The 26,729-nt window shown below is 43.5% G+C and overlaps 2 protein-coding genes and 2 long non-coding RNA genes across 15 annotated transcripts; 1 reads left to right on the top strand and 3 right to left on the bottom strand.

Moving 5' to 3' along the window:
• Positions 1-793: 793 nt before the first annotated feature.
• LOC147046528 (uncharacterized) lies at positions 794-2,772 on the bottom strand. Of its 3 annotated transcripts, XR_015068203.1 has the most exons (6): positions 2,632-2,772; positions 1,693-1,713; positions 1,540-1,613; positions 1,420-1,455; positions 1,182-1,296; positions 794-901 (listed from the first exon to the last, which is right to left on the bottom strand). It is a non-coding gene; the product is annotated as an uncharacterized LOC147046528 (long non-coding RNA). The 3 variants fall into 3 exon arrangements; XR_015068202.1 differs by lacking the exon at positions 2,632-2,772 and having other exon boundaries at positions 1,693-2,597; XR_015068201.1 differs by lacking the exons at positions 1,693-1,713; positions 2,632-2,772 and having other exon boundaries at positions 1,540-1,661.
• Positions 965-17,713, top strand: pter (phosphotriesterase related). Of its 4 annotated transcripts, XM_085930058.1 has the most exons (6): positions 14,517-14,662; positions 15,060-15,505; positions 15,915-16,180; positions 16,787-16,927; positions 17,057-17,137; positions 17,211-17,713. In XM_085930058.1, exons 2-6 carry the CDS (start codon positions 15,074-15,076, stop codon positions 17,218-17,220), a joined length of 930 nt encoding a protein of 309 aa, XP_085786184.1. In that variant the 5' UTR covers positions 14,517-14,662; positions 15,060-15,073; the 3' UTR covers positions 17,221-17,713. The 4 variants fall into 4 exon arrangements, with proteins under 4 accessions (XP_085786182.1, XP_085786183.1, XP_085786184.1 ...); XM_085930056.1 differs by lacking the exon at positions 14,517-14,662 and adding an exon at positions 965-1,060 and having other exon boundaries at positions 17,057-17,713; XM_085930057.1 differs by lacking the exon at positions 14,517-14,662 and adding an exon at positions 2,626-2,695 and having other exon boundaries at positions 17,057-17,713.
• LOC147046527 (uncharacterized) lies at positions 11,748-12,601 on the bottom strand. The gene is made up of 4 exons (XR_015068200.1): positions 12,501-12,601; positions 12,282-12,348; positions 11,957-12,079; positions 11,748-11,875 (listed from the first exon to the last, which is right to left on the bottom strand). It is a non-coding gene; the product is annotated as an uncharacterized LOC147046527 (long non-coding RNA).
• LOC147046525 (complement C1q-like protein 3) lies at positions 14,545-25,808 on the bottom strand. 7 transcript variants are annotated; one of them, XR_015068198.1, is made up of 4 exons: positions 22,400-25,802; positions 19,855-19,994; positions 15,189-16,207; positions 14,545-14,644 (listed from the first exon to the last, which is right to left on the bottom strand). XR_015068198.1 is itself a non-coding variant. In XM_085930050.1 (4 exons), exons 2-4 carry the CDS (start codon positions 23,009-23,011, stop codon positions 18,395-18,397), a joined length of 1,083 nt encoding a protein of 360 aa, XP_085786176.1. In that variant the 5' UTR covers positions 23,012-25,598; positions 25,689-25,808; the 3' UTR covers positions 17,669-18,394. The 7 variants fall into 7 exon arrangements, 5 of the variants coding, with proteins under 5 accessions (XP_085786176.1, XP_085786180.1, XP_085786177.1 ...); XR_015068199.1 differs by having other exon boundaries at positions 15,189-16,172; XM_085930050.1 differs by lacking the exons at positions 14,545-14,644; positions 15,189-16,207 and adding an exon at positions 17,669-18,725 and having other exon boundaries at positions 22,400-25,598; positions 25,689-25,808.
• Between the last annotated feature and the right edge of the window lie 921 nt (positions 25,809-26,729).

Below are 26,729 nucleotides of genomic sequence, written 5' to 3'. Positions count from 1 at the left end.
ATGAATTAATATAATCATCAGTGAGATACTCACTGATTGTGAAGAGCAGAAAAATGCTTAAAGCCAAAATCACCAACTTTGTTGTGCCGCTGTTCAACACAAGTTTCCAGTGACCGAAAATACTTGCTTCACAACAGCACAAATATTTGTAAAGATAGCCAAAAGCGAGCCGGCGCGTCTACATACCTTGTTTACTTGGAGGTTTCGCTTTGTGTAATTCAAAGACATCAATGTGTTGTCAGTCGTTTTATTTATATGTAGCAGCTTTGATTGACACATTATTCTAAACATTATCGTCTACTTTGTCACAAGAGATGCGCCCCACCCCTTGTCCTCACATTCGGGTCAAATATGTATGTGGTAGCCTGCCCAGGGTGGTCATGGACACGCTCTGGTGACCCCTCAAGCCGGGGGTGGCCACAGAGTCAAAAGTACCGTGTTTTCCACACTACAAAGCGCACATAAAAAGTACCGTGCTTCCCGCACTATAAGGCGCACATTAAAATTTACAATTTACTCAAAAAACCACAGTGCGCCTTATAATGCAGAGCGCCTTATAATTGGACATTGAGTGAACCCTTCTTGTCAGTGGTTTAGTTTAACATGTCTCAATCATGAAACACAAACTTGCGCCGTTATCGTAGTTCAAAATTGAAATCTCTTGTTGTGAAATTTAGTGGATGGCAGGTCTTCAACATACAGAAACTCTGAATACAAATCATTGCAACATTTTCAAGCAGCCCTCAAACACATTCATTCTTGTGTCACACCACAACCGCCAATAAAAAATGACTTGCTTTATAACATTTCTTTATTTTTTTGTCTGTTTGATGCTTTGCAAACTAACTCAAGAACATGGAGAAGTCTTGAAGCATTCAGACTTGATGCCGCTTTGGCGGACCTGTCAGAGAAAGTAAAAGAGTTTCGGATTCAAGACTAAACTTCTGATTCTCCTTTCTGGAGATTTGGTTGGAGTTCTCTTGAGATTTTGGATTTCTAATTTTAAAGTCATTGTTTTGTTGCACTGAAATGCTTCATCTGAGTAACATGCGTGGCAAGGGTGAGTTTTTAGCATAGAATTTGCAAAAATATGAAATGACATTACAGTGATTTTTTACAAAAAGTATTCATTGTGTTGTATTTACATTTATGATGAGAACCAGACATAAAAGAATACTGACTGCAGTTTGGCTGCTTCTTGGGGCTAACCATTTAGTTGATTGTGAGCTGTGGGCTGCAAAAACCAGTTATAAGGTGGCTCAACGATCGTATGTTGGCTCCTCACGTCGGGTGAGCCTGAAAAACAATGAATTAAAAATAAAATCATCATCAGATCAACGCCAGCCATATTGACAAACAATACTGTTGATTTCTTTTTTTAAATTCTGTGACAGACAACAGCAAGAACAAATTAATTACCGGGAGGGCCAAACGCCACCATCTCAATGGCTGTGCCTGAAAACGAATGAATTAATATCATCATCAAATGAACAGCAGCCACATTGATAAACTATACTGTTGATTTTGAGAGATACTCACTGATTGTGAAGAGCAGGAAAATGCTTAAAGCCAAAAGTCCCAACTTCATTGTGTCACCGTTCAACACGAGTTGCCTGTGACAGAGAACATTTTCTTTACAACAGCACAAATAGTTGTAAAAATAGCCAAAAATGAGCCGGCACATCTACCTACCTTGTTTACTTGGAGGTTTCGCTTTGTGTAATTCAAAGACATCAAAGTGTTGTGTCGTTTTATTTATAGCAGCTTTTATTGACTTATCATGTTTAAACATTATCGTCTACTTAGTCACATGAGAGATGCGCCCCACCCCTTGTCCTAACACATTCTGGTCAAATATGTATTTGTCATCCATCCAGATAATTATCACTACATAATTAGTATTCTTAATTCAAATTCATTTTATATTCTCTGGATTCAAACTTGAAACCCAAATTCTGGCTTTATGTCTGAATTCTACTTTGAAGCCCCAAACTGGATTGACACTTGCATGTGCTCTCAACTTTATTTAGCCAATCTGTATGTGTTAGTTACATATTTTTATCGCTGCCTTTGAGCTGTGCTTTTGCATTGCATTCATAAAGGCAAAAAATGAGTCACTGTTGAATTTTGTGGTTGTTTCAGGCTGGATCTTTTATATATGTATTGTATTTTGAAACTGATGAAAATTATACTATGATGTACATTATTTTATTTAAAAACAGACTTGTGCACATTTTCATTTAAAATGTCAATTTTTTTCATCTTTTTAGGAAGTACGTAGTGCTTAATTTACTACGCACGGTAGAAACATTATTTTTCCCATGCCTAAGTAGCGAGTGCACTCGTGACAAATTGTGGGAACCTCAAACATTTCTTGCCCATCCCTGACCAAAATGTTTTTTGAAGTATCTTTTTCATGAATAATGAATTTATATTTTTGGAAAACAAACACACATTTGATACGACGCTTGTGTACAAAGGGCGTGTGTATCTTTCAAGTGGCATTTTAGAAAATTGGAAAGCGGACAATGAATATTTACACATGATAAGTCAATAAGAGCTGCTATTAAAGAAACAAGTCTGATAACACATCGATATTGGCACAAACTGAGACCAGTCGTGTAGACATACTTGCTGTCTGGTTGCTGGTATCGACTGAGTATGTTGCTGTGATCGTGTGCGTCTTTGACACAAAGTCAGTATATACATTTCATTGTTACTTCTGTCCACTGTTGTGCCGTTTGTCCGATCGCGGTTTGCTTCGTGTGATTGACAGCTCCGGCGCGCTCCTTTTAAATTTGCCTCGCATCCTACGAGTAGCCATTACGCAGCGGCTCGGCGACTAACGGTCGCCAGCAAATGTATTTTGTTGTCTCGATCGATGACTTATGTTTGGTGTGTTGCCGAGAGTTTTTCATTTATGGTTATTTATTCTTAATTTTTGCCAATAATTCAGTAAAGCAATCAAAACTGAACCACGTCTTCCCTCCTGTGTTCTGACCGACACCCGGGGGCGAAAAGAGCATAACTGTCCGAGCCAACGCACTATACAGTCCTCAGGTTCCCCAACAATAGCGGTAGCAGTTTGCATTATTTTATTGCAATGGTTTTCCTTATTCAAATTTGTCTCAAGACTAAAGTTAGTTAGACTTCACTTTGATGGTTAATGCAGTTATTGCAATTTTGTTGTTTTATCACAGTGGATAGGTTTATTTACATTTCAAAAACCTGAAGCCATTAATTTACAAATGTGATTGCACTTTAGTTTACATATTTAAATGTTCAGATATTAAGATGTGATAAACAGTTTTTGCATGATTTCAATGAGGCAAAATATCATGCTTTTTCTCTCGAATACATTGTTATAATCATTTGTTTCAGATGTACTGTAATTATTTTCTGTATAAAAATTTAATTTCAACATTTTTCAAACTTGAGTCTTGAAAAAGAGGGGGTCGTCTTATAATCGGGGTCTTCCTATATTCGGCCAATATGGTAAATCCTCTCACAATATTTTTGAACACGTCTTGTAAACAAGCTCTGCAGACAAGGTAAGCAGTAAGCTAATGCTAGCATTAGCGAGAAGCTAACGAATACATTTAACACATTTTGTATTCCCCAGGAATAAAACAGCACCTTCGATTCAATTCATCTGATACTACTCAAAATACATCCACAAGAAGTGAAAACATCAAGCGCACAGTGCTAAAATCAGTAGAAAGACTGATGCTAATGCTATCAAAATGAGGGCATCATTGACACGCACTAATATGAAAGTGAAATGCAGTTTGTAAAATTTGTGTCATCTCGAGCTTAACACTTTACTGTGTCCGTCATTTCCATAGATGGAAGGAACTGAAGTCTTTCAGCAAATTCTTCTCTATTCTGATGTTGGAATAATTAGATGGTCAGCCTGACCAAAGGCCTCATAATTTACAAATTGGAATCCCTTGCTTCAACAAAGCTTTCTGTCTAGCAGCTCCAGAGAATTCCTTTAACTCCCTTACTTTTTTATCTCACTACTTCTCTGTTTAGTTCAGAAGAACTTCTTTCTCTTTAAGTCAACTCTGTAGCTTTTATCTATAGATTGTTGTTGATCGAGACTGTTTGTAAGTATTATAGAAAAGACATATCTGTTGAAGTAGTTGCATATAAGTTAACCCATATTTACTCAATATTAGTATTGTGTGAAACTTAGTAAGAAAGTCTAGCTGCATTGTTTCACAGGAAAACTGCACTCAACACGCTTCGCGATATCTAATCAAGGACGAATCAGCCAACCAGCTGCCAACCGGCGGAGGAGTAACAGGACAGCTCAGCTCTTTCTTCACCACGACGAACCGGTACAGAGTCCGCATTACTGCCGACACTGCACCGATCCGGCTGTCGATCTTGCGCTCCATCCTGCCCTCGCTCGTGAACAAGACCCCAAGATACTTGAACTCCTCCACTTGGGGCAGGATCTCATTCCCGATCCGGAGAGGGCATTCCACCCTTTTCCGACTGAGGACCATGGATTCGGATTTGGAGGTGCAGACTCTCATCCCGACCGCTTCACACTCGGCTGCGAACCGCTCCAGTGAGAGCTGGAGATCATGGCCTGAAGAAGCCAACAGCACCACGTCATCTGCAAAAAGCAGAGACGCGATGCTGAGGTCCCCAAACCAGACCCCCTCAACGCCTCGGCCCTCACTGGGAACGAATCCGACTTACTGCCGGAAATGCGGACCAAACTCTGGCATCTGTGATACAGGGACCAAACCACCCTTATCAGTTGCTCCGCACCCCATACTCCCAAAGCACCCTCCACAGAATCTCCCGAGGGACACGGTCGAACGCCTTCTCCAAGTCCACAAAACACATGTGGACTGGTTGGGCAAACTCCCATGCACTCTCGAGGATCCTGCCGAGGGTCTAGAGCTGGTCCACTGTTCCACAGCCAGGGCGAAAGCCACACTGCTCCTCCTAAATCCGAGGTTCGACCTCCCGACGGACCCTCCACTCCAGCACTCCTGAATAGACCTTACCAGGGAGGCTGAGGATTGTGATTCCCCTGTAATTGGAACACACCTTTCGGTCCCCCTTCTTAAAGAGGGGAATCATCGCCCCAGTCTGCCAATCCAGAGGCACCGTCCCCGATGTCCACGCAATGCTGTGGAGACGTGTCAGCCATGACAGCCCCACAACATCCAGAGCCTTTACGAACTCCGGGCGGATCTCATCGAACCTCGGGGCCCTGCCACCGAGGAGTTTTTTAACTACCTCAGTGACTTCGACTCCAGAGATTGGAAAGTCCGCCTCAGAGTCTCCAGGCCCTGCTTCCACAATGGAAGGCGTGTTGATGGAATTGAGGAGGTCTTCGAAGTATTCTCCCCACTGACTCACGACGTCCCGAGTCGAGGTCAGCAGCAGGCCATCTCCACTGTAAACAGTGTTGACTGTGCACTGCTTCCCCCTCCTGAGACGCCGGATGGTGGACCAGAATTTCCTCGAAGCCGTCCGGAAGTCATTCTCCATGGCCTCGCCAAACTCCTCCCACGCCCGGGTTTTTGCCTCAGCAACTGCCGAAGCCGCGTTCCGCTTGGCCACCCGGTACCTGTGAGCTGCCTTCGGAGTCCCGCAGTCCAAAACGGCCCGATAAGACTCTTTCTTCAGCTTGACGGCATCCCTTACCGCCGGTGTCCACCAGCGGGTTCGGGGATTGCCGCCACGACAGGTACCAACGACCTTACGGCCACAGCTCCGGTCAGCTGCCTCAACAATGGAGGCGCGGAACATGGTCCACTCGGACTCAATGTCCCCCGCCTCCCCCAGGACGTGGTAAAAGCTCTGCCAAAGGTGGGAGTTGAAGCTCTTCCTGACAGGGGATTCTGCCAGACGTTCCCAGCAGATCCTCACAGAGCGTTTAGGTCTGCCAGGTTGGACCGGCGTCTTTTCCCACCATCGGAGCCAACCCACCACCAGGTGGTGATCATTTTACAGCTCCGCCCCTCTCGTCACCCAAGTGTCCAAAACATGCGGCCGCAAATCCGATGACACGACTACAAAGTTGATCATCGAACCGCGGCCTAGGGTGTCCTGGTGCCAAGTGCACACATGGACACCCTTATGTTTAAACATAGAAAATCCGTGTCGAGCACAGAAGTCCAACAATAGAACACCGCTTGGGTTCATATCGGGGGGGCCGTTCCTCCCAATCACGCCCTTCCAGGTCTCAGTGTTGTTAGTTAGAGTGGTGCTTACTCCAACTTGTTTTTGCAAGAACCACAACAGGAGACAGTATGCCCTTTTTTAAGCGCTTGCAAGTGGGGAGTCATTTGTCGCAGTGCATCCAGCGATGATCGAATGTGGTCTCTCTCAGGCCTCTTGCAAGAGCATTTTTATTGAGAGAAACAGGGTGGGGGTGTGAGTGGGCAGGATGGGGGTGAAACCCCTGACCTCTGATCAAATCATAGCAGGGGTTGTTTTACGATGTTGAGTCGACAGAACAACTTTGATTGCGTCTTCTACAGCTGGTCAATCAGTACACAAGATCTTAGCACTTTGTTCTACTACTTTGTTAAGACAGGACAAGCTTAGGTTAATTATTACAGGTTACATTCCAACATAATAATATGATCAACCTCATCTCTTCAACCCTAACATATCCCTCCTATTTATCATATGATTATGTCACCCCAATCAACAAATACAAGCAAGAAGACAAAATGAAGAAACTCCAGTTCAACATTAGTGTGTGAGTGAAAAACCTGCGGCAAGATGTTTTAATGCAGGAAAGGTCTCAGACGGTCCCTCTGCCTTAGGCGACCAGCATGTTATCAATAACAACAGTTCAAGACAAAAATTGCTTGTGATTGTTCATCCGTTGGGGGCTTGGCACGCCCACTGTTGGAGGGTAAGCACAATTCTCATCCCCTTTGCAGCTCTGTTCTATCCGGGGAGAACCTGGAAATGTCTGCCGCGCGGTCCTTGTCTTCAGTGGCTCAGGGTAGACTACCTGGCCACCAAGGGGGAAGAGGATTATTCTGCCTCTGTTTGAACTGGGTGCGGGGACGCTGTCGATGGCTTTGCAGATGGCTTTTGCCATTGTTAAGGCATCTGCATGTTTAGATGGAACTATTTCCACCCTTTTGGAAAATGCATCAATCATCACTGGGCAGTATTTGTGAGGTGCACTTTGTGTTAGTTCAATAAAATCCATATGCATGATTTGAAATGGGTAAACCGGTTTTGGAAATGAGCCTCTCTTAGGTCTCATGTTTCCTTGTGGATTATGTTTCACACAAACAGGACATGCTTTACAAAAAAAAAATCAAGTAAGCATCTAAACCAAAGGTAGTGAATTGTTGATGTATGATGGACCTTATCCCTCTTTTCGACACAGGGAAAGCCCATGTGTTGCAATTGCTGCTGCCTTAAAAAGTGATTTTGGTTAAACAGGTTTATACAATTTTTTCAAAAATTTTTCTTTCTTTGAGGATCCTCAATGCAGGTTTAAATCGACCTTTCAACAAATGCTGTGTTATTGCCGTCGATTAATGCTTGAACTGTTTTTTGGTCAATTTATCCTTCCAGTCACACTCTCAACCACAAAAACTCTAGCGCTTTTTTACTTTCAGGCCTATCCAGGATGGGTGTAAAACCCTTCCAAACAGCTTGGAAAAATTGACAAAAAAGAATCAACTGTTTTTTTCTAACCCGTTCCTTCCACTGGGTCTTGGACCCAAGCTGTTCTTTGGCTCGGAAGAACGGCCAAAGAAAAATCTACGCTCGTGATGCTGCTGGAGACATTGTCGCCAACACGCACCACCTGAGGCCTCTGACAGAGGAAGTCCAGTAGCCAGTTGCAAAGGTAGGTACTGAGGCCTAGCTTGTCGAGTTTGCAGATCACACGCTGTGGAGCAATGGTGTTGAATGCAGAACTGAAGTCCACAAACAGCAATCTCACATACAAGTCTCTGTTCTCCAGGTGGGTGAGGGCAGAGTGGAGGGCAGAGCAGACGGCATCCTCAGAGGACCGATTGGCTTGGTACGCAAACTGGAAGGGGTCTATGGTGGGGGGAAGAACAGATCTGACGTGCCCCATGACAAGCCGCTCAAAGCACTTCATGAAGATGGGTGTCAGTGCCACAGGGCGGTAGTCATTGAAGCAGGAAGGACCAGGATTTTTTGGCACAGGTATGATGGTGGCAGCCTTGAAACATGACGGGACGATGGCCTGCTGCAGGGAAATGTTAAAGATGTCCGTGAAGACATCCATCAGCTCCTCACCGCAGTCCTTCAGCGCTCGACCCGGGATGTTGTCCGGGCCCGCCGCCTTACGGGTGTTGATAGCACAATCACACAATTTTAGGGCTTTAACTTACTTGTCCCCTGGTTTGTTGCACTGCCGGATCCCGTCAATCCACCTCTGTCAGACGAAGGCAGACCTAAGATGCTGGCCCAGCGAAGAATTTACTTCCTGTGTACAGCGTGTCGTCCTCCGTCGGCCAGATGGCGGGTATGAGAGATCTGGGTCACGGCACCAAAAATGTTAGAGTGGTGCTTACTCTAACTTATTTTTGCAAGAACCACAACGGGAGACAGTATGCCCTTTTTTAAGCGCTTGCAAGTGATATGTCATTCATTGCTGTGCATACAGCGATGATCGGATGTGGTCTCTCTCAGGCCTCTTGCAAGAGCATTTTTATTGAGAGAAACAGGGTGAGGGTGTGAGTGGGCAGGATGGGGGTGAAACCCCTGGCCTCTGATCAAATCATAGCAGGCGTTGTTTTACGATGTTGAGTAGACAGAACAACTTTGACTGCATCTACAGCTGGTCAATCAGTACACAGGATCTTAGCACTTTGTTCTACTACTTTGTTAAGACAGGAAGCTGGTCAATCAGTACACAAGATCTTAGCACTTTGTTCTACTACTTTGTTAAGACAGGACAAGCTTAGGTTAATTATTAGAGGTTACATTCCAACATAATAATATGATCAACCTAATCTATTCAACCCTAACAACTGTCATTGCCCACGTGAGCATTGAAGTCACCCAGTAGAACGATGGAGTCCCCAAAAGGAGCGCTCTCCAGCACTTTCTCCAGGGACTCCAAGAAGGGTGGGTACTCTGAGCTGCCGTTTGGTACGTGGACACAAACAACAATCAGGACCCGTCGCCCCACCCGAAGGCGGAGGGAGGCTACCCTCTCGTTCACCGGGGTGAACCCCAATGTGCAGGCGCCCAGCCGGGGCCATAAGTATGCCCACACCTGCTCGACGCCTCTCACCGTGGGCAACTCCAGAGTGGAAGAGAGTCCAGCCCTTCTCGAGAGGGCTTGTACCAGAGCCTAAACTATGTGTGGAGGCAAGTCCGATTACGTCTAGCCGGAACTTTTCTGCCTCACACACCAGCTTGAGCTCCTTTCCAGCCATAGAGGTGACATTCCATGTCCCTAGAGCCAGCCTCTGCAGCCGGGGATCGGACCGCCAAGGTCCCCACCTTTGGCCGCCGCCCAGCTCACTTTGCACCCGACCCCTTTGGCCCCTCCCACAGGTGGTGAGCCCATGGGAAGGGGGACCCACGTTTTTTGTTCGGCCTATGCCCGGCCGGGCCCCATGGGCGAAGGCCCGGCCACCACTTGCTAAAGTGACTAATGATCTCCTCACAGCTATGGATTCAAACACTTCATCGGTATTGTTACTACTCGATCTTAGTGCTGCCTTCGACACTGTAGACTTCGATATTTTATTAGAGCGTCTTAAAGGTTGTGTTGGTATTTCGGGGTCAGCATCAGGCTGGTTTCATTCGTATCTATCAGACAGGATGCACCGAGTGGTCCATGGCAATGCGTCCTCTGAGCTCTATAAAGTTGCGTGTGGTGTCCCACAGGGATCGGTACTAGGACCAATTCTATTTAATATTTATATGATTCCGCTTGGGGACATAATACGTAAATATAATATTAGTTTTCAATGTTACGCGGATGACACCCAATTATATATGCCGTTATCAATGACAGATGCCCGGGACTGTTGTAATCTTGAGGCATGCCTTGCGGAGATCAAGCAATGGATGTCTCTCAACTTCCTTCGTCTGAACCCAGATAAAACTGAGATGTTGATAATTGGTCCAGCTCGTTACCAACATTTATTTAAGGAAACCACTATAACTATCGATAACCGTACTATCACTGTAACTGAGTGATACTGTAACTAATCTCGGGGTAATATTTGACCAAACGCTCTCCTTTCAAAAGCACGGAATATAACCAGAATAGCATTTTTTCACCTTCATAATATTGCTAAGATTCACCCAATCCTCTCGACCGGTGATGCGGAAATTATTATATATGCATTTATCACGTCGCGCCTGGACTACTGTAATGCATTATTCTCTGGTCTTCCCAAGTCCATTATCAAAAGTCTACAGTTAGTACAAAATGCTGCAAGGCTGCTCTCACGGACAAGAAAATTTGATCACATTACCCCCAATATTAACCGATTTACACTGGCTCCCGGTCCATTTAAGATGTTACTTCAAGGTTCTTCTATTAACCTATAAATCATTGCATGGCTTAGCGCCTTCATATCTCGTCGACTTAGTCGTTCCTTATGTTCCGTCTCGTAACCTTCGTATGCAAAACGCTAGTCTTTTAGTGACGCCGAGGGCCAAGAAAAGGTCTGCAGGGGCTAGAGCATTTTCTATTCGGGCTCCAGAGCTCTGGAATGCCCTACCAATGGATATTAGAACTGCTACCTCAGTAGAAACATTTAAGACACGTTTAAAGACATATTTCTATGATATGGCCTTTAATTAACCTGTAGTGGCCGATTCGGCTGGAGTTTGTTTTTGCTCCCTCTCCCCGACCCCACTCCCCCCCACTGGGGAGGTGGTTAGGTGACACCCAAGCTGACGGCGGCTATCTAGATTCTCGTGGACCAATTCAGCATGACGGAACTGCAGCGGATTACCCTCCTAGAGGACACTGCCAGGACAATCGAAGGCACCTCCGACAGCTCTTCGCTTTGGCCTGGACATCCACTTTTTGATTTCCATATTATGTATTTTATGTGCCCTCTTTGCATCCATTGCAGCCTGGTGATCCTGAAAGGGGGATCCTTCCATCTGTGGTCCCTTCTCAAGGTTTCTCATTTTTCCCCTGGTAGGGTTTGTTTGAGTTTTTCCTTCCCCTTTTGGGAGCCCAAGACCAGGGGATGCTTTGAGAATAAGATAAGATTGTCTATGTGAAGCCCTTTGAGACTGCTTGTGATTTAGGGCTATACAAATAAACTTGACTTGACTTGACTTGACCAGGCGCTCGCCTTCGAGCCCCACCTTCAGGCCTGGCTCCAGAGGGGGGCCCCGGTGACCCGCGTCCGGGCGAGGGAAAACTGGGTCCATATATTTTATTCATCATAAGGGGTCTTCTGAGCCGTGCTTTGTCTGGCCCCTCACCTAGGACCCTTTTGCCATGGGTGACCCTACCAGGGGCATGAAGCCCCAGACAACATGCACAGCATGCAAACCCCTCCACTACGATAAGGTGACGACTCACAGAAGGGTAATTCAAACTCAAGTTCTGCATAATGGAACATTTTGCCAAAAACAACACCCCTTTGATCCATTGAGGAAATCATATTGTGGGTCGTGATGATAAGACAAATAATTTAGTCCCCCGGAGGAGTTCCTTAGCTGGGAAAGTTCTGGTTCTTCACAAAACTAACCACAGAATCATAATAACAGAGCACGTTGCAAAAAAATAAAACAGTGCTTGTTTATTCATCAAACGTGTTGCACAGGTCGCTTTCGCAGCACTTTATCTGGATTAAACTGTTCCTCTGGAGCATCTGGCAGTCAGACAATGCCATGCACTTCTGGTACTGGCCAACTGGACAAATGAAAAGTGGGAGAAATAAAACATCCCGTTTACAGGAACTACGTATGTGCATAGTGAAAGAACAAATCTCACATGGCGGTGTTTGGAACTTGGCGGCGGCGCAGCTATCTTTCTCAGGCTTGCATGCCTCCACTGTGAGCTCGCAGTTCTCACCGGCTTGTGTTGGCGTGCAACGATGGCAGATGAGAGCTTCGCCTGGCAAAAGAAACAAAAAAAACAACACAATGATTATCGAAGCATAATGCAACTTTGAAGTGAGAGCTAGGGAGGCTAATTTAAAGTGGACATATTGGGCCTAACATGGTACACCAGACGTTCCTAGCAGACCTTCACAATAATAAATACTAAATACAAGTGCATTGATATTTGTTCAGTGGAGAATGAGTAGCAGTCTCACCTGCGGCGAACAGCAGCATGACGCTTAAAGCTAACGCCAGCGACTTCATCGTAACGTTCAGCGTAGCCTGTAAGACAACAAACAGCAGGAGATACTTTAAAATCTCTTTTAAAAAAGGGTTGTGATTTGAAGCGCCCATTTTAGGTGTTAATATATTAAAAACGAGTCAAATCAAAGTATTTGACGTCAAAAAACAACACGCCTTTAAACTTTACATACTTCGCAGACTTGTTGGTCTCTGCCGGTAAAAGTAATGCCCTCACTGACGTGAGGCCTCTTTTTATAGCCGCATGTATTTGCTCAGCCAATCTGTTCGTCCACGGCTGTGTGCACTCCACCAGGGTCAGGAGTCAATACTGCCGAATCGCCTGAAGCAAGAGGCGTCCGCCCATGTGTGCCGGCATACTTGAGCAAATATGTGTCTGTCAAACACTCATGACGATATATTTTGCTCATTCTGTCCAGACAACAAGGACACGTTGGTCAAAGTCTCGGCAAGGTTGACCTACAGACAGTTATAAAAGCATTTTTGTTCACATTTGTTTGTACCACTGTATAATAATTGTGGATCCTATAAAGGATAGTGAACACTTCCTGTAGTGTAGAGCAAACATTTGTGTCCAATAGAGGCAATTCTAAAGTGTTCAGAGTATAAACCCTAAATATAGCTCAAACAAACGCATCATCATAACCCTTAAAAATAAACAGTTTACAGATTATTTGATTTTGGAAAAGTGCACTTGGACTGCAATTTGCCACTTTGCTACTATATATAAATGTATACTAATTATTCTGCTCATTTATTTTGAAGTTTTTCATTTTCATGACTTGATTTGTATCCATTCTCACTGAACTTGGCAGGTAAGTGGTACTTTCGTGCCCTCTATTGGCGATCTACCATTAAGCGCAACACTGGGAAAAAAAATACATGCCTTATATCACAAGGTGGCGTCAGAGTACAAATAAAACGACAAACCTTGGATTCGCATTACGTAACACAGAAAAAAAGTTTTCGATATTTTATTTTGTCAAGTGGTTGCACGAAATAAATCCACTTTTAGTAGACTATACATCTACTTAAAAATGTATTTGGATCCGGATAATTTAGTTTTGTGCAAAATTGTTTTATAAATTCAAGACACCATTTTTTAGTTTTATGTATCACTGCAACTCCCCAAAATATAGTAAGTTTATGTATAAAAAAAATAGGGATGAGTTGAAGAGCAATAATTATAATTACATTTTATTCTTAATTTTTTATTAGATACTTTATGTTATACATAAAGATTATATTGTTGTTCTAGTGGCTTTTTTCAGATTTTGGTAATAGAAACTGAAAAGCCCCTTTTAACTCATTTGTGATACAAGGGTGATTAAAATACAACTAAATTGAATTCTAAGGTCAAGACAACCAATGTGCAATATGCAATGATGTACTACATGAAAAGTAAACTGTTCTAATATAACCATGAACTACAGACAATGGTTTCTCAGAGGTAGTTCATTGTGGATATTGTTAGTGGGGGGGTATTCATCCCTCTCGAAGAGGCTGTCCCGGCGGTGATATGTGCCTGATACATAGCGGCCGTGCAGACAAATGATTGTCACTCTGCTTTTTGTCACTAATGAGGAACCCTGTGGTGACACCATAGTCACGGTGTATGAGTATCATGCTGCTCATCTCACACATGAACTTTGCCTATTCTATTTTTCATTAGTTCAGTGTGTGTGTGTGTGTGTGTGTGTGTGTGTGGGGGGGGGGGGGGGGGGGTAGACAGCATAAATGTAAAATCATTACCAATCCCACTTTTTATAGTATTCTTCTACACACGGTGACTAGTTTGAGCTGTGTACGAGGCAGATGGTCTCCAACAGAAACATTGATCACAGGGCCGACCTATGATCAGTCACCATTGCACATGCTTGATAGCCAAGCAGATGACCAGATAAGGGATAACGTGACGTGCCTAATGCTGTGTTTTGTTGCAACAAGAAAGCCAAGAAAATGTCTCTCCATCCAGTAATTTCCAATAACGCTTGGACTGATTAAGGCAGCAGCTCAAAGACAGCATTTAAAGTGGATATACATATTAGCACATTTCTAATGTTCAAATCCAGCATCATCATCATATACTATCGTCATCACGATCATTTCATCAAATTCATCATCGTTATAGTGTCAGAACATTTTTTCCGTAATTCTTCTCGCAAAAATTATGATAGAATACAATAGAATTCATACTGTACTTGTATTGAGCGCTTACTTGTTAACTGTCGTAAAATCTCGCGATGACTCCGCCTTCTTCCGCTCCTATAGCCCCATTGCAATCTTGCTGCTTGTCTATCCAAGTGGAGGGGAAGACCTGAATTGCAGAATAAGGGTCAGCACTTTTTTTCCTCACACCTTAAACACATTTTATGGAACTTAACGATGCGTTGCAACGCCAGCACCCCTTTAGTGCTTTTGGCCAATATTAAACAACTTGTTGGGTGCGCAGCCCCGATTTAGATCGTTAAGTCGCCACATCCGGGAAATTGTCATTTCAAAATAATAGCGCATTTTACTAATTTTCTAGCGTCCGTTATCAGCTTGTTATTTGCGAGTTGTATCAAAGGTGCCTAAGTGAAGTTCAGAGGCAAGTTTAAGTAATTTAACATTCTGGAGTCCAAAGGTTTTCGGTCTGTTGAGCATGTCTGCTACCCTGTCATTCATTTCTTGCATTGTCTGGCACCCTGTCAAACATTAACACAATCTTGTTTTGCATGCACTCCATTCAGTTTGACGAGCTGTCATGGCCGAGCTGAGCGGAAAGGTCCAGACCGTCTTGGGTCTGCTGGACCCAGACCAGTTGGGCCGCACCATGACCCACGAGCACCTGACCATGACCTTTGAGTGCTGCTACGTACCCCCGCCACCAGAGTACCGCCAAACAGCCGAGAACCCCTTTGCGATGCGCCACGGACACTGGGTGAGGCAGAACCCGTACAGCTGCCACGAGAACCTGCTCCTGTGCCAGGAGACGGAGGCTGTGCGTGATGAGCTGGTAGCCTACAAGAAGGCGGGCGGCGGGAGCGTGGTGGAAAACACCACCACGGGCATTGACCGGGATCTGCCCACCCTCAGGAGGCTGGCCAAGGAGACCAGGGTCAACATTGTGGCGGGGGCCGGCTACTATGTGGACTGCACGCACTCGGACGATACAAGGAAAATGAGTGTGGAGAAGGTGCGCGTATAAAATAGGTGACAATCGTGGGGGGAGAAAAATTGATGTAAAAATACAAAACTTTCATATGTTGTCTAGGAACAAAAAATAAACATCCCAAAAACAATACAGAAATATAAAGCAAAAAATACAATATTATTTGAAAAATAACACAGTTTGAAAAAATTCTCAAATAATAGCAAAAAATGTACAGACTAAAACAAAGTAAGAAAGTAAGTTAGTAAAAAAGATGCACAAATATTTGACCAAAACATACGTTTCAGACATCCTCATCTCTATCACATTACTTTCTTTTTTCCTAAATGTGTCTATTGTGTCATTTGTTTGAATTTTTATTCATTTATAATGACTCAATATTTTCCAGAATTGTTTAGTTTGTTTCTGACGCTAATTGCGCTTTCCTTACCAGCTGACGGACATCATCATCGGCGAGGTCCTCCACGGTGCTGACGGGACGGACATCCGCTGCGGCGTGATCGGTGAGATCGGCACCGGCTGGCCCATCACGGACAGCGAGAGGAAGGTGCTGCGGGCAGCGGCCCATGCCCAAGCCCAGCTCGGCTGCCCGGTCATCATCCATCCCGGCCGCAACGTTGCCGCTCCGGCCGAGGTCGTCCGCATTCTTCAGGAAGCAGGGGGCGACATCGGCAAGACGGTCATGTCGCATCTGGACAGGTGAGAAGCATGCTGGGACACCTGTAGCTAATAATATCATACATGTCATCAGATAATTTCTTGGTGAAACATCATGAGATTATTTTTCACGAGATTATGCCCATTTTCTTTTTTTTAAATTTACGCACATATTGTCAATCTAAATCGTGTGTCACTAGCAGTGGAATTGCATGCAAAATAAATGAGGCGGAACAAAATAGGCTTTTTAACTGCAAAACAAAAGGCAAAATTGTGGACTTTAATATTAAAGTTTATTTTGGGAAAATATTCAGTCTTATCTCAGTTATTAACACCATCAAAAAAATCTGAAACAATATACACAATTTTTTCATCTTATGTCAGAAATATACTACGATTTAGATTTTCAAAAGAATATGACTTTCTCCCCCCAATTATATCTTATTCTTTGAAGCAATTTTCAATTGAGAATTGTATTAACACTGCTGGCAGTGCATGTAGCCCCTCAAGCTAATTCCTCTGCTGTAATTGAGTTTTACAACTTGTACTTTGAACCTACCGTGAAGTTAAATTCCACAATTCACGTTTGCTACAATGACTCCAGATTTATTTATGTATTTATTTAATCTCGTGCTTATGTCGTTGCAGGACCATCTTCAGCTACTCTGAACTTCTGGATTTCGCAGAGAATGGGAGTTATCTGGAATACGACCTCTTTGGATTGGAGACTCTTAACTACGTCTTCAACCGGGATGTGGACATGCCCAGTGACAGCCAGAGAATCAACGCGTCAGTACACCAGTGCACCTTCACTTGTTAAAAAAATAACTACAGTATATATTTTACATGATCTGAGACACTCGAGAACTTTAGTGTATCATTGCTTTTTTTCCCCTCCTCTTCTTCCTGCACATTTAGCTTGGCCTTCCTGGTGAAAGAAGGCTATGAGGACAAGATCGTCATTGCGCATGACATCCACACCAAGGACCGCCTGTGCAAGTACGGCGGCCACGGCTACTCGCACATCCTGCTCAACATTGTGCCCAAGATGCTGACGCGGGGCATCTCACAGGCGCAGGTAGACAAGATCCTGGTAGACAACCCCAAACGCTGGCTCACCTTCAAATGAAGAATGGCAAGAAAAAGGCCGGGCAGTTTTTTGTTTTTTTTTCTATAATGATTTTGGAAGCCATAATGATTTTCTTTTTCATTGTGGGATGACGAGCCAATGGTGAGATGTAATGTGACAGTAATGAAATAATTTGGGCCGTCGATCAATCACGGGATGCAATTTTGTCTCTTGTAATGAAGATGATCATGATGAAATTAAACACTAAGTAGCCCACAGTGATTTATTTGCTGGACACATTTGGATTCCAAGAGCATCGGACGAGATTAGCATTTTTAAATCGGACAAAATAGGCCATTTTCCTGTTTTTTTAATTTTTTTTTTTTTTTAAATACATTATATCAGTAAAAACATCACAATCATGACATGGAACTTTTTTAATTCTTTTAATTTGTATTCATTCATTGTACATATTGATCAAAATAAAATAAAAACATTGACAGCAATTCAGGTATTTATTAAGTAATAGTCCGTTTTTGGAGTTTTTTTCGCATTTAGTCTATATTGCTGGGATTCCGTATCGCCGGAACGATCACTTTTAAGGAAAGCAACAAAAACCAAAAAACATGTTTGTTAAGCCATTCCCGTAGCATCATCAAAGAGAGTTAGCCATTTTGAACATCCTGTAAAACAGGTTGTAAATATAATACTCACATTGGGACTGTCCAATTTGCTTAAAAAAATAAATAAATAAAACTAACCAAATTTGGACATAAGGACTTCAGTTTGATACCAGACATTTCTTATACCTTCATTAAACTTCAAGTGGGTATGACAAGCGAACACCTTGAGGCAGGCAAGCATGTTTTGCTTAATTGAAGGATTGCTGACGATACCGTACAATCCTTTTCTTAAGTTATTTCCACACAAGCATCATTCATATACACCATCACAAAATATGTGCAGGTTACATAGTACAAATTTAGTCCACAGAGACTCACATAAATGTATTTCTTATTGGGATTACATACATAGACTATAATTGGCCGTCAGCTTTTATTCAGTAGCAGCCATGTGTAAACTCCAAACAAACCCGTTCCAGTCCATGTCACAAAAGCGCACGCGTGTTAGCATAGCTGCCGCTTCCTAACGAGCACGCCGCCCATCAGTATGCCGCCGCCGTCATGTCACGGCGGCGGCAAACGAGTCGGCCCCCTCGGCGGCGCGTCTAACGGGAGGGCCCAGATGAAGGACGCGCTCTCCTCTCTCGTCTGGGAACAGGTGGCTTCACAGGGTGACTTCATGCCATGATCAGTGGCCGCCGCGGTCGGGGCCAAACTTTTGATGAATCTTGCCGGGGGATTTAAACTGTAAATTATATATAATATATTTGGGAGGGAGTGGTGTCGGGGAGGGGGTTGACAGCGGGTGGATCGATGGCGTGTCACCAGGGGGGTCAAGGACATGTTGCTGTCATGTGTGCTGACGAACCGTTTGGCCAGGGAGCCGCCTGACCAACTGTCATTTTGGACGAGAAGGACGGCATTTTTATTTCAAGATGGCATTTTGGAATCATGAGTCACTCCAGATTGCTTCAAAATCAAATCTATTTTCTCCAAATTAAAACACAGATTGAAGATGCAGCTTTTGGGACATCTCTAAGTCTCTTGTTATTTTTCTGCACTTTCTGAGATGCCCTAAGATGGCGTCAAAGCCATGTTCAATGGAAATTTTGTGCTTTGGTGCCATCTTGTGGCATCATGCTCTTAAGAAATGTGACATTGAAGGGTGAGGAGCAGCAGAAATTCTGATAGAAAAATAGTGCTTTGGCGCAGCTTTTGGTATTTTTAATCAGTTATAGACCTGTTAGCTGGTGTGTCAAGAATTTGTTTGACAATATGCGACTATGAGGGTACAAATGGTGCGCGCTGAACTAATTTTATTTTGCACTGCCACCTGCTGTCGACAAATTGACTTCAAAGTGCTTAGGAGCCGTGTCGTTCGCGAACTTCAGGTCGCTTCCTGAGTGCATTTGGCGAATTGTGTGTTGAGCACACATTGTGAATTGCAATTGAAATGATGAAACAGGTTTAACATTTACAATGTCGACCCTGAGTATCTTTAAAGCAGTGGAGGAAAAGCACACAGTCTATCAGGGTAATCGTTCAGATATGTTTGACATCTGAAAGAGTCTTTTCTGACTGATCGGAAAACATTGCTCAAAACACTACCGATCCGTTCCATTCACCGGGCTTGCCGAACGAATGAACTATAGTGGGCCTAAAACAGATTCAAGGGGCGCTACTGAGAAAGCATTCTGAAACGTTGTGTATAATTTTAGTCCAAGACACACATGTATAGCATGTTATATTATACGGCAGCAGCTACATTACAACATGGCAGCGCTTCACAGTTCATTCAGCTGGACATCAATCAGGCTACATGTCAACAATTACATTACAATCTCTCCGGCAGGCTCGTTTGGTGAACAAGGACGATGTGAATCTGTCTCTACTAATCCAACAAGTAATGGTGCGTGCGAGGGAGGGAGGAAGCTAGCGAGACAGAGAGAGCGAGAGCGAGTGGACGAGCCCGGTGGGTTTGTTTTCAGTCGGCGTACAACATGAAGCCCGAAAAGGTGCTGTACTTGTTGTTGTTGCCGCCGTGCGCCTTGCCACCGTCCAGCTTGATGTAGATTTCGTCGCCGGGCTCCAGGTGCAGCACCACGCTGTTGCTGGCGTAGTCGTAGTTCTGGTCGGCGTCCTGCGCAATGGCACTGGCTCGCACCTGAGACGGGACAAAGTTGATACACGTGGGAGGGACACTTGATTAGGTTCACCTGCATAATCCAGTGATTGCTGAGACAGATGATGATGCTTCATTTAAATAATAATAATAATTATAAATCACATTTGCATAGTACGTCTCTAAGATGTTTACATGTGTACGCATAAAATAAATACACAATAAAATAAATCAAAACTATGAACAAGATACATTATAAAATGAAAAAAAAATCAGTCATTGTGTGAAGGCGAAGGCCTTCACACATATGTTATTCTACTCCATTCACTTTATTATTATTATTATTATTATTATTATTCTATTTTATTCTCCGCGATTTCTGTCCTTCTTCTTCTTCCACACAATTCAACCCATTCACTCCATTCCACTTTTCACTCATTCCAACTATTCCCGAGATGAGCGCTTCCATTTTTGGTATTCCGAAAATTCTCCGATTCCGCAAAATTCCCAAATTCCCGACAAATTTTTCCCCATTCATTCTCAATGGCACATTCAACGTTTCACATTCACGTCATTCCAGTTTCACATTCACGTCATTCCAGTTTCAAATTCACGTCATTCAGCACATTCACATCACATTGGGAAAGATTCTCAACATTCCCCAAATTCCCACTTCCCAAAAATTCCGCCAAATTCCCCAAAATTCCCCAAAATTCCGTTTTTCACCTCTAAATTCCACGTTTTTCAACCGATTCAACCCATTCCAGTTTTCAACTCTTCATATTCTTCCACGCTATTCCCCAAATTCCCACTTCCCAAAAATTCCGCATTTTCAAATTTGAAATTCCACCAAATTCGACCAAATTCCACTAAATTCCCCAAAATTCCGTTATTCACCTCTTAATTCCACGTTTTTCAACCGATTCAACCCATTCCAGTTTTCAACTCTTCATATTCTTCCACGCTATTCCCCAAATTCCCACTTCCCAAAAATTCCGCATTTTCAAATTTGAAATTCCACCAAATTCCACCAAATTCCCCAAAATTCCGTTTTTCACCTCTAAATTCCACGTTTTTCAACCCATTCAACCCATTCCAGCTTTCAACTCTTCATATTCTTCCACGCTATTCCCCAAATTCCCACTTCCCAAAAATTCCGCATTTTCAAATTTGAAATTCCACCAAATTCCACCAAATTCCACCAAATTCCACCAAATTCCACTAAATTCCACCAAATTCACCCAAATTCCGTTTTTCACCTCTAAATTCCACGTTTTTCAACGGATTCAACCCATTCCAACTTTATTCACCTCATGCTTCCCATATTCACCCCCTTGACCCCCACTTCCACTATGTGGCGGCCATCTTGGATTGACCCTAGTGACCCCAATGAGCCCTGATTGGACCGGAAGTGACCCCAGGGACCCCGGAAGTGACCCCAAATAGACCGGAAGTGACCCCCAATGAACCGGAAGTGACCTCAGGCAAACCGGAAGTGACCTCAGGCAAACCGGAAGTGACCCTAAATAAACCGGAAGTGACCTCAGGCAAACCGGAAGTGACCCCAGGTAAACCGGAAGTGACCCAAATAAACAGGAAGTGACCTCAGGTAAACCGGAAGTGACCCAAATAAACCGGAAATGACCAAAATAAAACCAGAAGTGACCCAAAAAATATTCAGCTTCTTCGCCTTCACACGCAATTTCTCCAGAAATTGCAAATTCTAGTTCTTAATGTTATTTGTTTATCGCAGTGGTGTAGAAGCAGATTGCATCAACTTTTGCTAGTTTTTTGGCAACTTGGGAGGAGCAGAATAATATTAGGAACAGCTCTCAGCTTGAACCATATGTAGTTCATAGTTGTACATAGATCTATTTACTAATAAAAACTATATCTAGATAATTTGGACTACATCATATTAAATTCCACTATCACATATATAGAAAATTATATGTATATTACATATATAAATACATAATTTTTCTACTTTCGTTGCAGTGAAGAAATAAATAACTTGTTTATTTTGTCCATTACTGATATGACATTATCACCCATAACTGCTGCAATAAATACTTTTTGTAGCTTGTGTAGATACACTGAAGTATCTTCTGAGTTTAGAGTATACTTAATACTTTGGTGTCAAATTTATCACACATCTGAACATAAGAAAGAAAATATTCCAAAAACATTAAACAATGTGCACGTTGGCAACAAGTCCATAGGATTCCTATATCTTTGCCTACATGTGGTTTTAAGAATTGTTTATGGTTCAATACGGTTGGTGGGCTTGGGGTCAGCCAGTTTGCGGTGTATTTAATCGCTTTAATTATGCAAATGAGGTTAGAGGAGTGTGCGTAACCCGCGTCCGTAAAAAGCTTCGCGTCAAAGTGTCCAATCGAGCTCCAAATGCATGTGTCTTTTTCAAGCTTATTGTGATGTGGGCCCACCTGATTATTCTTGCAGAGGTCAGCCCACATGCTGGTTCCGTCGCCACCACGCATCAGCACGTGGTACGTGAAGTAGTAAATCCCCGGTATGGAGCACGTGAACTTGCCGGTAGCCGGATCGTAGTGGTTGCCCAGGTTGGTGACCACGTCGTCGAACTTGAGCACCTCGTAGCCCTCGTGTTGCTTCTTGAGTCCTGCATAGAAGGCGATCTTTGGCACCGTGTTGTACGTTGCCGCGCTAATGGCCCCCGTGGGTCCGTTCGCTCCCGGTGGACCCGGTGGACCGGGCGCCCCTCGTTCCCCGGGCGGGCCAGCGGGTCCAGGCGGTCCGGGATCCCCCACGGGCCCCCTCGAACCCGTCCTCCCCGCGCGTCCCGGCTCGCCTTGAGGACCCTGGATGAAGGTGGGCAGCGATTGCACCAGGCGGTTGTCTTTGACCGGTTCACTGGCCACCTTCGCCGGCGCCGTGGTGGTCCCGTGGGGGTCGCACACCATTTGACAGGCACCGAGCATCTCGTAGCGGGCTGGGGTTCCGGCGGAGTTAACCATGGCCGGGATGAGCACCACCAGAACCAAAACCAACACTACGCCGCACACACCGGTCGCGATCATGTGCGCCCTGCGGAGCGGCTGAGTCCTGCGAGCCTGGTGGTCTTCCAGCCTGCTTACGGGTGGTACCGGAGCCGGAGGGAGAAGAAGCGCAGACAAGGCGTACTTCGGAAACTTTTACGATTGTCCCTTGGACGCGCGCTGGGGGAGCATCCGCAGCTTTTTACGCGCAGCTGCGGCATCCGTCCGAATGGCGCATCTTCTCCCCTACCTCAATAAAAACAACAATAATAATAGGTGGGAGGGGGTAAAAAACACAAAAGGAACGTTGCCTGAAAGGATTCAATCTACTCAACATATGTTACGGTGCTGGTTTCTGCCCACTGCACAGAGACAGAATTCAAATGCTATAGCCTGCTTGCTCTGGTGGGCAAAGGAAGGGGGGCGGGAGGAGGTGATGGATGAGAGCAGAGAATACATGCTTTTCTTCAATCACACTGCGGGAAGTCAACAACAACAAAAACATCACCGAGGCGTGATTAGAATGTCCCACAGTGCACACGCGCGGACTGTGTAAACACAATTTCCATGAATAAAACACAAAAACCATCAGAACAATGAAACTCCTCAGAACATTGGAGTTCAAATGTGTCTCAAAACCGATTACACTGAAAAAAGGTTTACGGCAACACAAAATTTGAAGTTAGGTGAATTGAAAAGCACTCCCTTAAAGTAGTAACCCAAACTGGTTGAAATAGCTAACCTAAACGGGACCGACAAGGGAAGTCAATGACATGATGTGATGATATGTTTGTTTTGTTTTTCTGCGTGTGATTCATTTACAAGATTGGTCACGAGCAAACTGTTAGCCTAATTAGGAACATTAAAACACATAAAGAACAAAAAAATCTGTGCTGGTCATTTGGCATTGGGTCACACCTCAGTGACTCCCTGAGTCCAATTTATCATGTGAGGAAAATCTATAGAGTAAGTGAAAAGAAGGAGGGAGTGACTGGGAAGAGGCAGTGAAGGATGACTCTGCACAGACACGCGCATCAAATGAAAGTCAAATCAAAAGTGGGCCGTCACTTGATCAATTATGCCACTCAAATCAGACATTACCGGCTTCCTCCAACCCAAACTCCAACGTGCGTAAACAGGAGGCTAATCTCATCGACTTTATACTTCGATTGCCAAGATTAAAAGCAAACGTCTCAATAAAAATTCTTTTTTTTTTTTCATTTGAGTGATGAAGGGCCAATTCTTGTTGAGGAGGGAAAATAATGATGTGCTGGCGGATGTGCGGGCTGTCACTCACTCTCTACCAGGTGAGGAGATAGATGGCCCGTGAACTTTGGAACACTCGTCACCAAATTATCAAGTCTTGAAAAATGAAAACCCTGTGAAGTCATACAAAATAGCAAGAAGAGGTCAGAACATTAAATGGTTAATTTAGATTTGTGTACTAGCCCAGCTGTATACCTAACAAAAGGCTGGGGGGGAAAAAAAAAAACTGTCAATGTTAATAAGGGCCATCTTCAGGGATGGTCAAGTGAAGGAGTTAGAGACTCCATGAATAATGTAGCATAGCTTTTTCATTGTTGCATATGATAATGGCACAGTGTCTTTTTTTTTTTTTTTTTTTAGCCCTCAGTGGGCTTCTTTCTCTAAATTCTTTTCACTTTTTAGATCCATTTTGCTGGAGTAAGGAATCAAAAAGTTTATGACCAGCAGAAATTGTTGCCATTTTTTGGGCAATTGCCCTGAGAATGTATCCCAGTGGATATGACTCCGGCAGATTATTTTTAGTTACAGTTAGTTATACAAGTACCATTAAAACTGTTGTCTATTTTTTTTTTGTCTGTTTTACTTTGGTCACTTGTTGCTAGGCAGAACACATGGGCACTTGTTCAAGCGAACTCACATTATTCTTATTAGTAGTAGTAGCAGTATCGCTATATAATTACGTTTTATGTTGTAGTACTTCAAAGCCATTTGTTGCAAGGCAGGCTTCATGGGGCTCAACCAAAACTGCCCCTGGCGACATACTATGAAAACCTATATATCATTATTATGAGTTGTGTTAGTAGTATTGGTTGTAGTAATAAGTCTAGTTAAAAAAACCGTATGATTGGTCTTTAAATTAATTAAATACTCATTGACATGATTTAATTAATAAACAAATTAATTAACCAAGAAATGAAAACTTAAATGACGCATTGCTAGGCAGAATTTGTGGAACTTATCACCTATAGTTTATATTTAGACACGTTTAAATGGTTACTCTGTGTCAATATAGATCACATCTTCTGCATGTGATGAGGTACTGTATGCTCACATGAAGCTACTTTCATAATAATGTTTGTCGATTAGGGTTTTTTGTTGCTATCATACAAAAACGGCAGTGTTAATCACCTTGGAGAAAAGAACACATTTTCAGTGGGTGAGGGTGGTGAGCGAGAGGGAGAATATAGTACATAAAGGCGCAGTGTGACATACTGCCATGGCTGAGTCAGTCCACGAGCACTTGTTAGCCTCTATTCTTTCTCTTTTTATTCCTCCACACAGTTCCAGTGAGTCAGGCAAGCCTCGTTGACCATGGCCGTGTCAAAAGCGCACCAGCCACCACCCCTGCAATTGCACACACACACTAAAAAAAACAACAACCCATCATTTCAAACAGTATCTGAATTAAGGGGGTGTCCATTGTTGACTTTCATGTGCGGCAAAGTGTACTCACCTCGGGCCCAAAAGTCATGAAAGATTCCTCCGGCGGGCCTGACAGCCGCTTTTGACGTTCATTTACAGCCAGTCAAGGCAGCAGTCCCTGGAGGGAGGAGGGTGTGTGTGTGTGTGTGTGTGTGGGGGGGGGGGGGGGGGTTCTGATGATTCCTGACATCTGGACAAGCAGATGTTCAGAGGACATGAATAAAACATGGAGCACGGATTGTCTAATAGAATGTGTGAGGGTGAGAGAAGTCCACAAGATGGAGATGAGAGAGAGAGAGAGAGAGAGATACTGCATGAAATATGGATGCCTTGTATGAAGGCTGGGGTTGGGGTGGGGGGAATCTCGTTTAGGCGGGGGTCAGAGTATGGTGGAGCCTCGAGTGGGTCTTTCATTACTTGGGAGATGTGGATATTTCATAAAGTACACGTGCAAGATTAAATCACATTCCTTTACTAGGGTAGTTATCATATAAAATAAGTGTACCACTGATGTTAGCAGTATGAGTGGTTCAAAATATTAGGAACAGCTCTTGTTTTTTTTTGTGATGTAGCACATAACATGATCATAGCGCATTGACTTGCACAGATATAACAAGACACAAACAAAATATTTTTTTTACAGATAATGTTTCCTTGAAGGGTAAAAGTTTGCCACTACCGTTTGAAAGTTTGGAGTCAAGTATAATTTAATACTATTTTTTAACAAATAGCACTATGAGGTAACATTACATTAAGGTAACAATAAATCCATCAGAAATATAGCGTCAATATTTTCTATAATAAGGATATGTCTAAGAAACCTCAAACTTAAGACTTAAGAGTATACAACACCGGATGTAGCGTAATTTTCGGACTATAAGTCGCGTTATTTTTCTTAGTTTGGGTGGGGGGCCTTATACTGAGGAGCGACTTATATGTGAATTTTTTCACAAATTTTCAAAATAAAAAAAATAAAAATAAAAAAGGGAAACCGTAAAAAACGAACCGCGATGTAGCAAGAATAAATATAAAAGAACAAATTTCCCCCAAAATGCGACCTATACTCCGGAGC

This window comes from Syngnathus leptorhynchus, chromosome 14 (assembly GCF_054491065.1).
Source record: "Syngnathus leptorhynchus isolate UIUO chromosome 14, UIUO_Slep, whole genome shotgun sequence".
In the NCBI taxonomy this organism is placed as follows: domain Eukaryota; kingdom Metazoa; phylum Chordata; class Actinopteri; order Syngnathiformes; family Syngnathidae; genus Syngnathus; species Syngnathus leptorhynchus.
The sequence above is the reverse complement of the archived record's forward strand: the minus strand, read 5'-3'. Positions and strand labels throughout refer to the sequence as shown.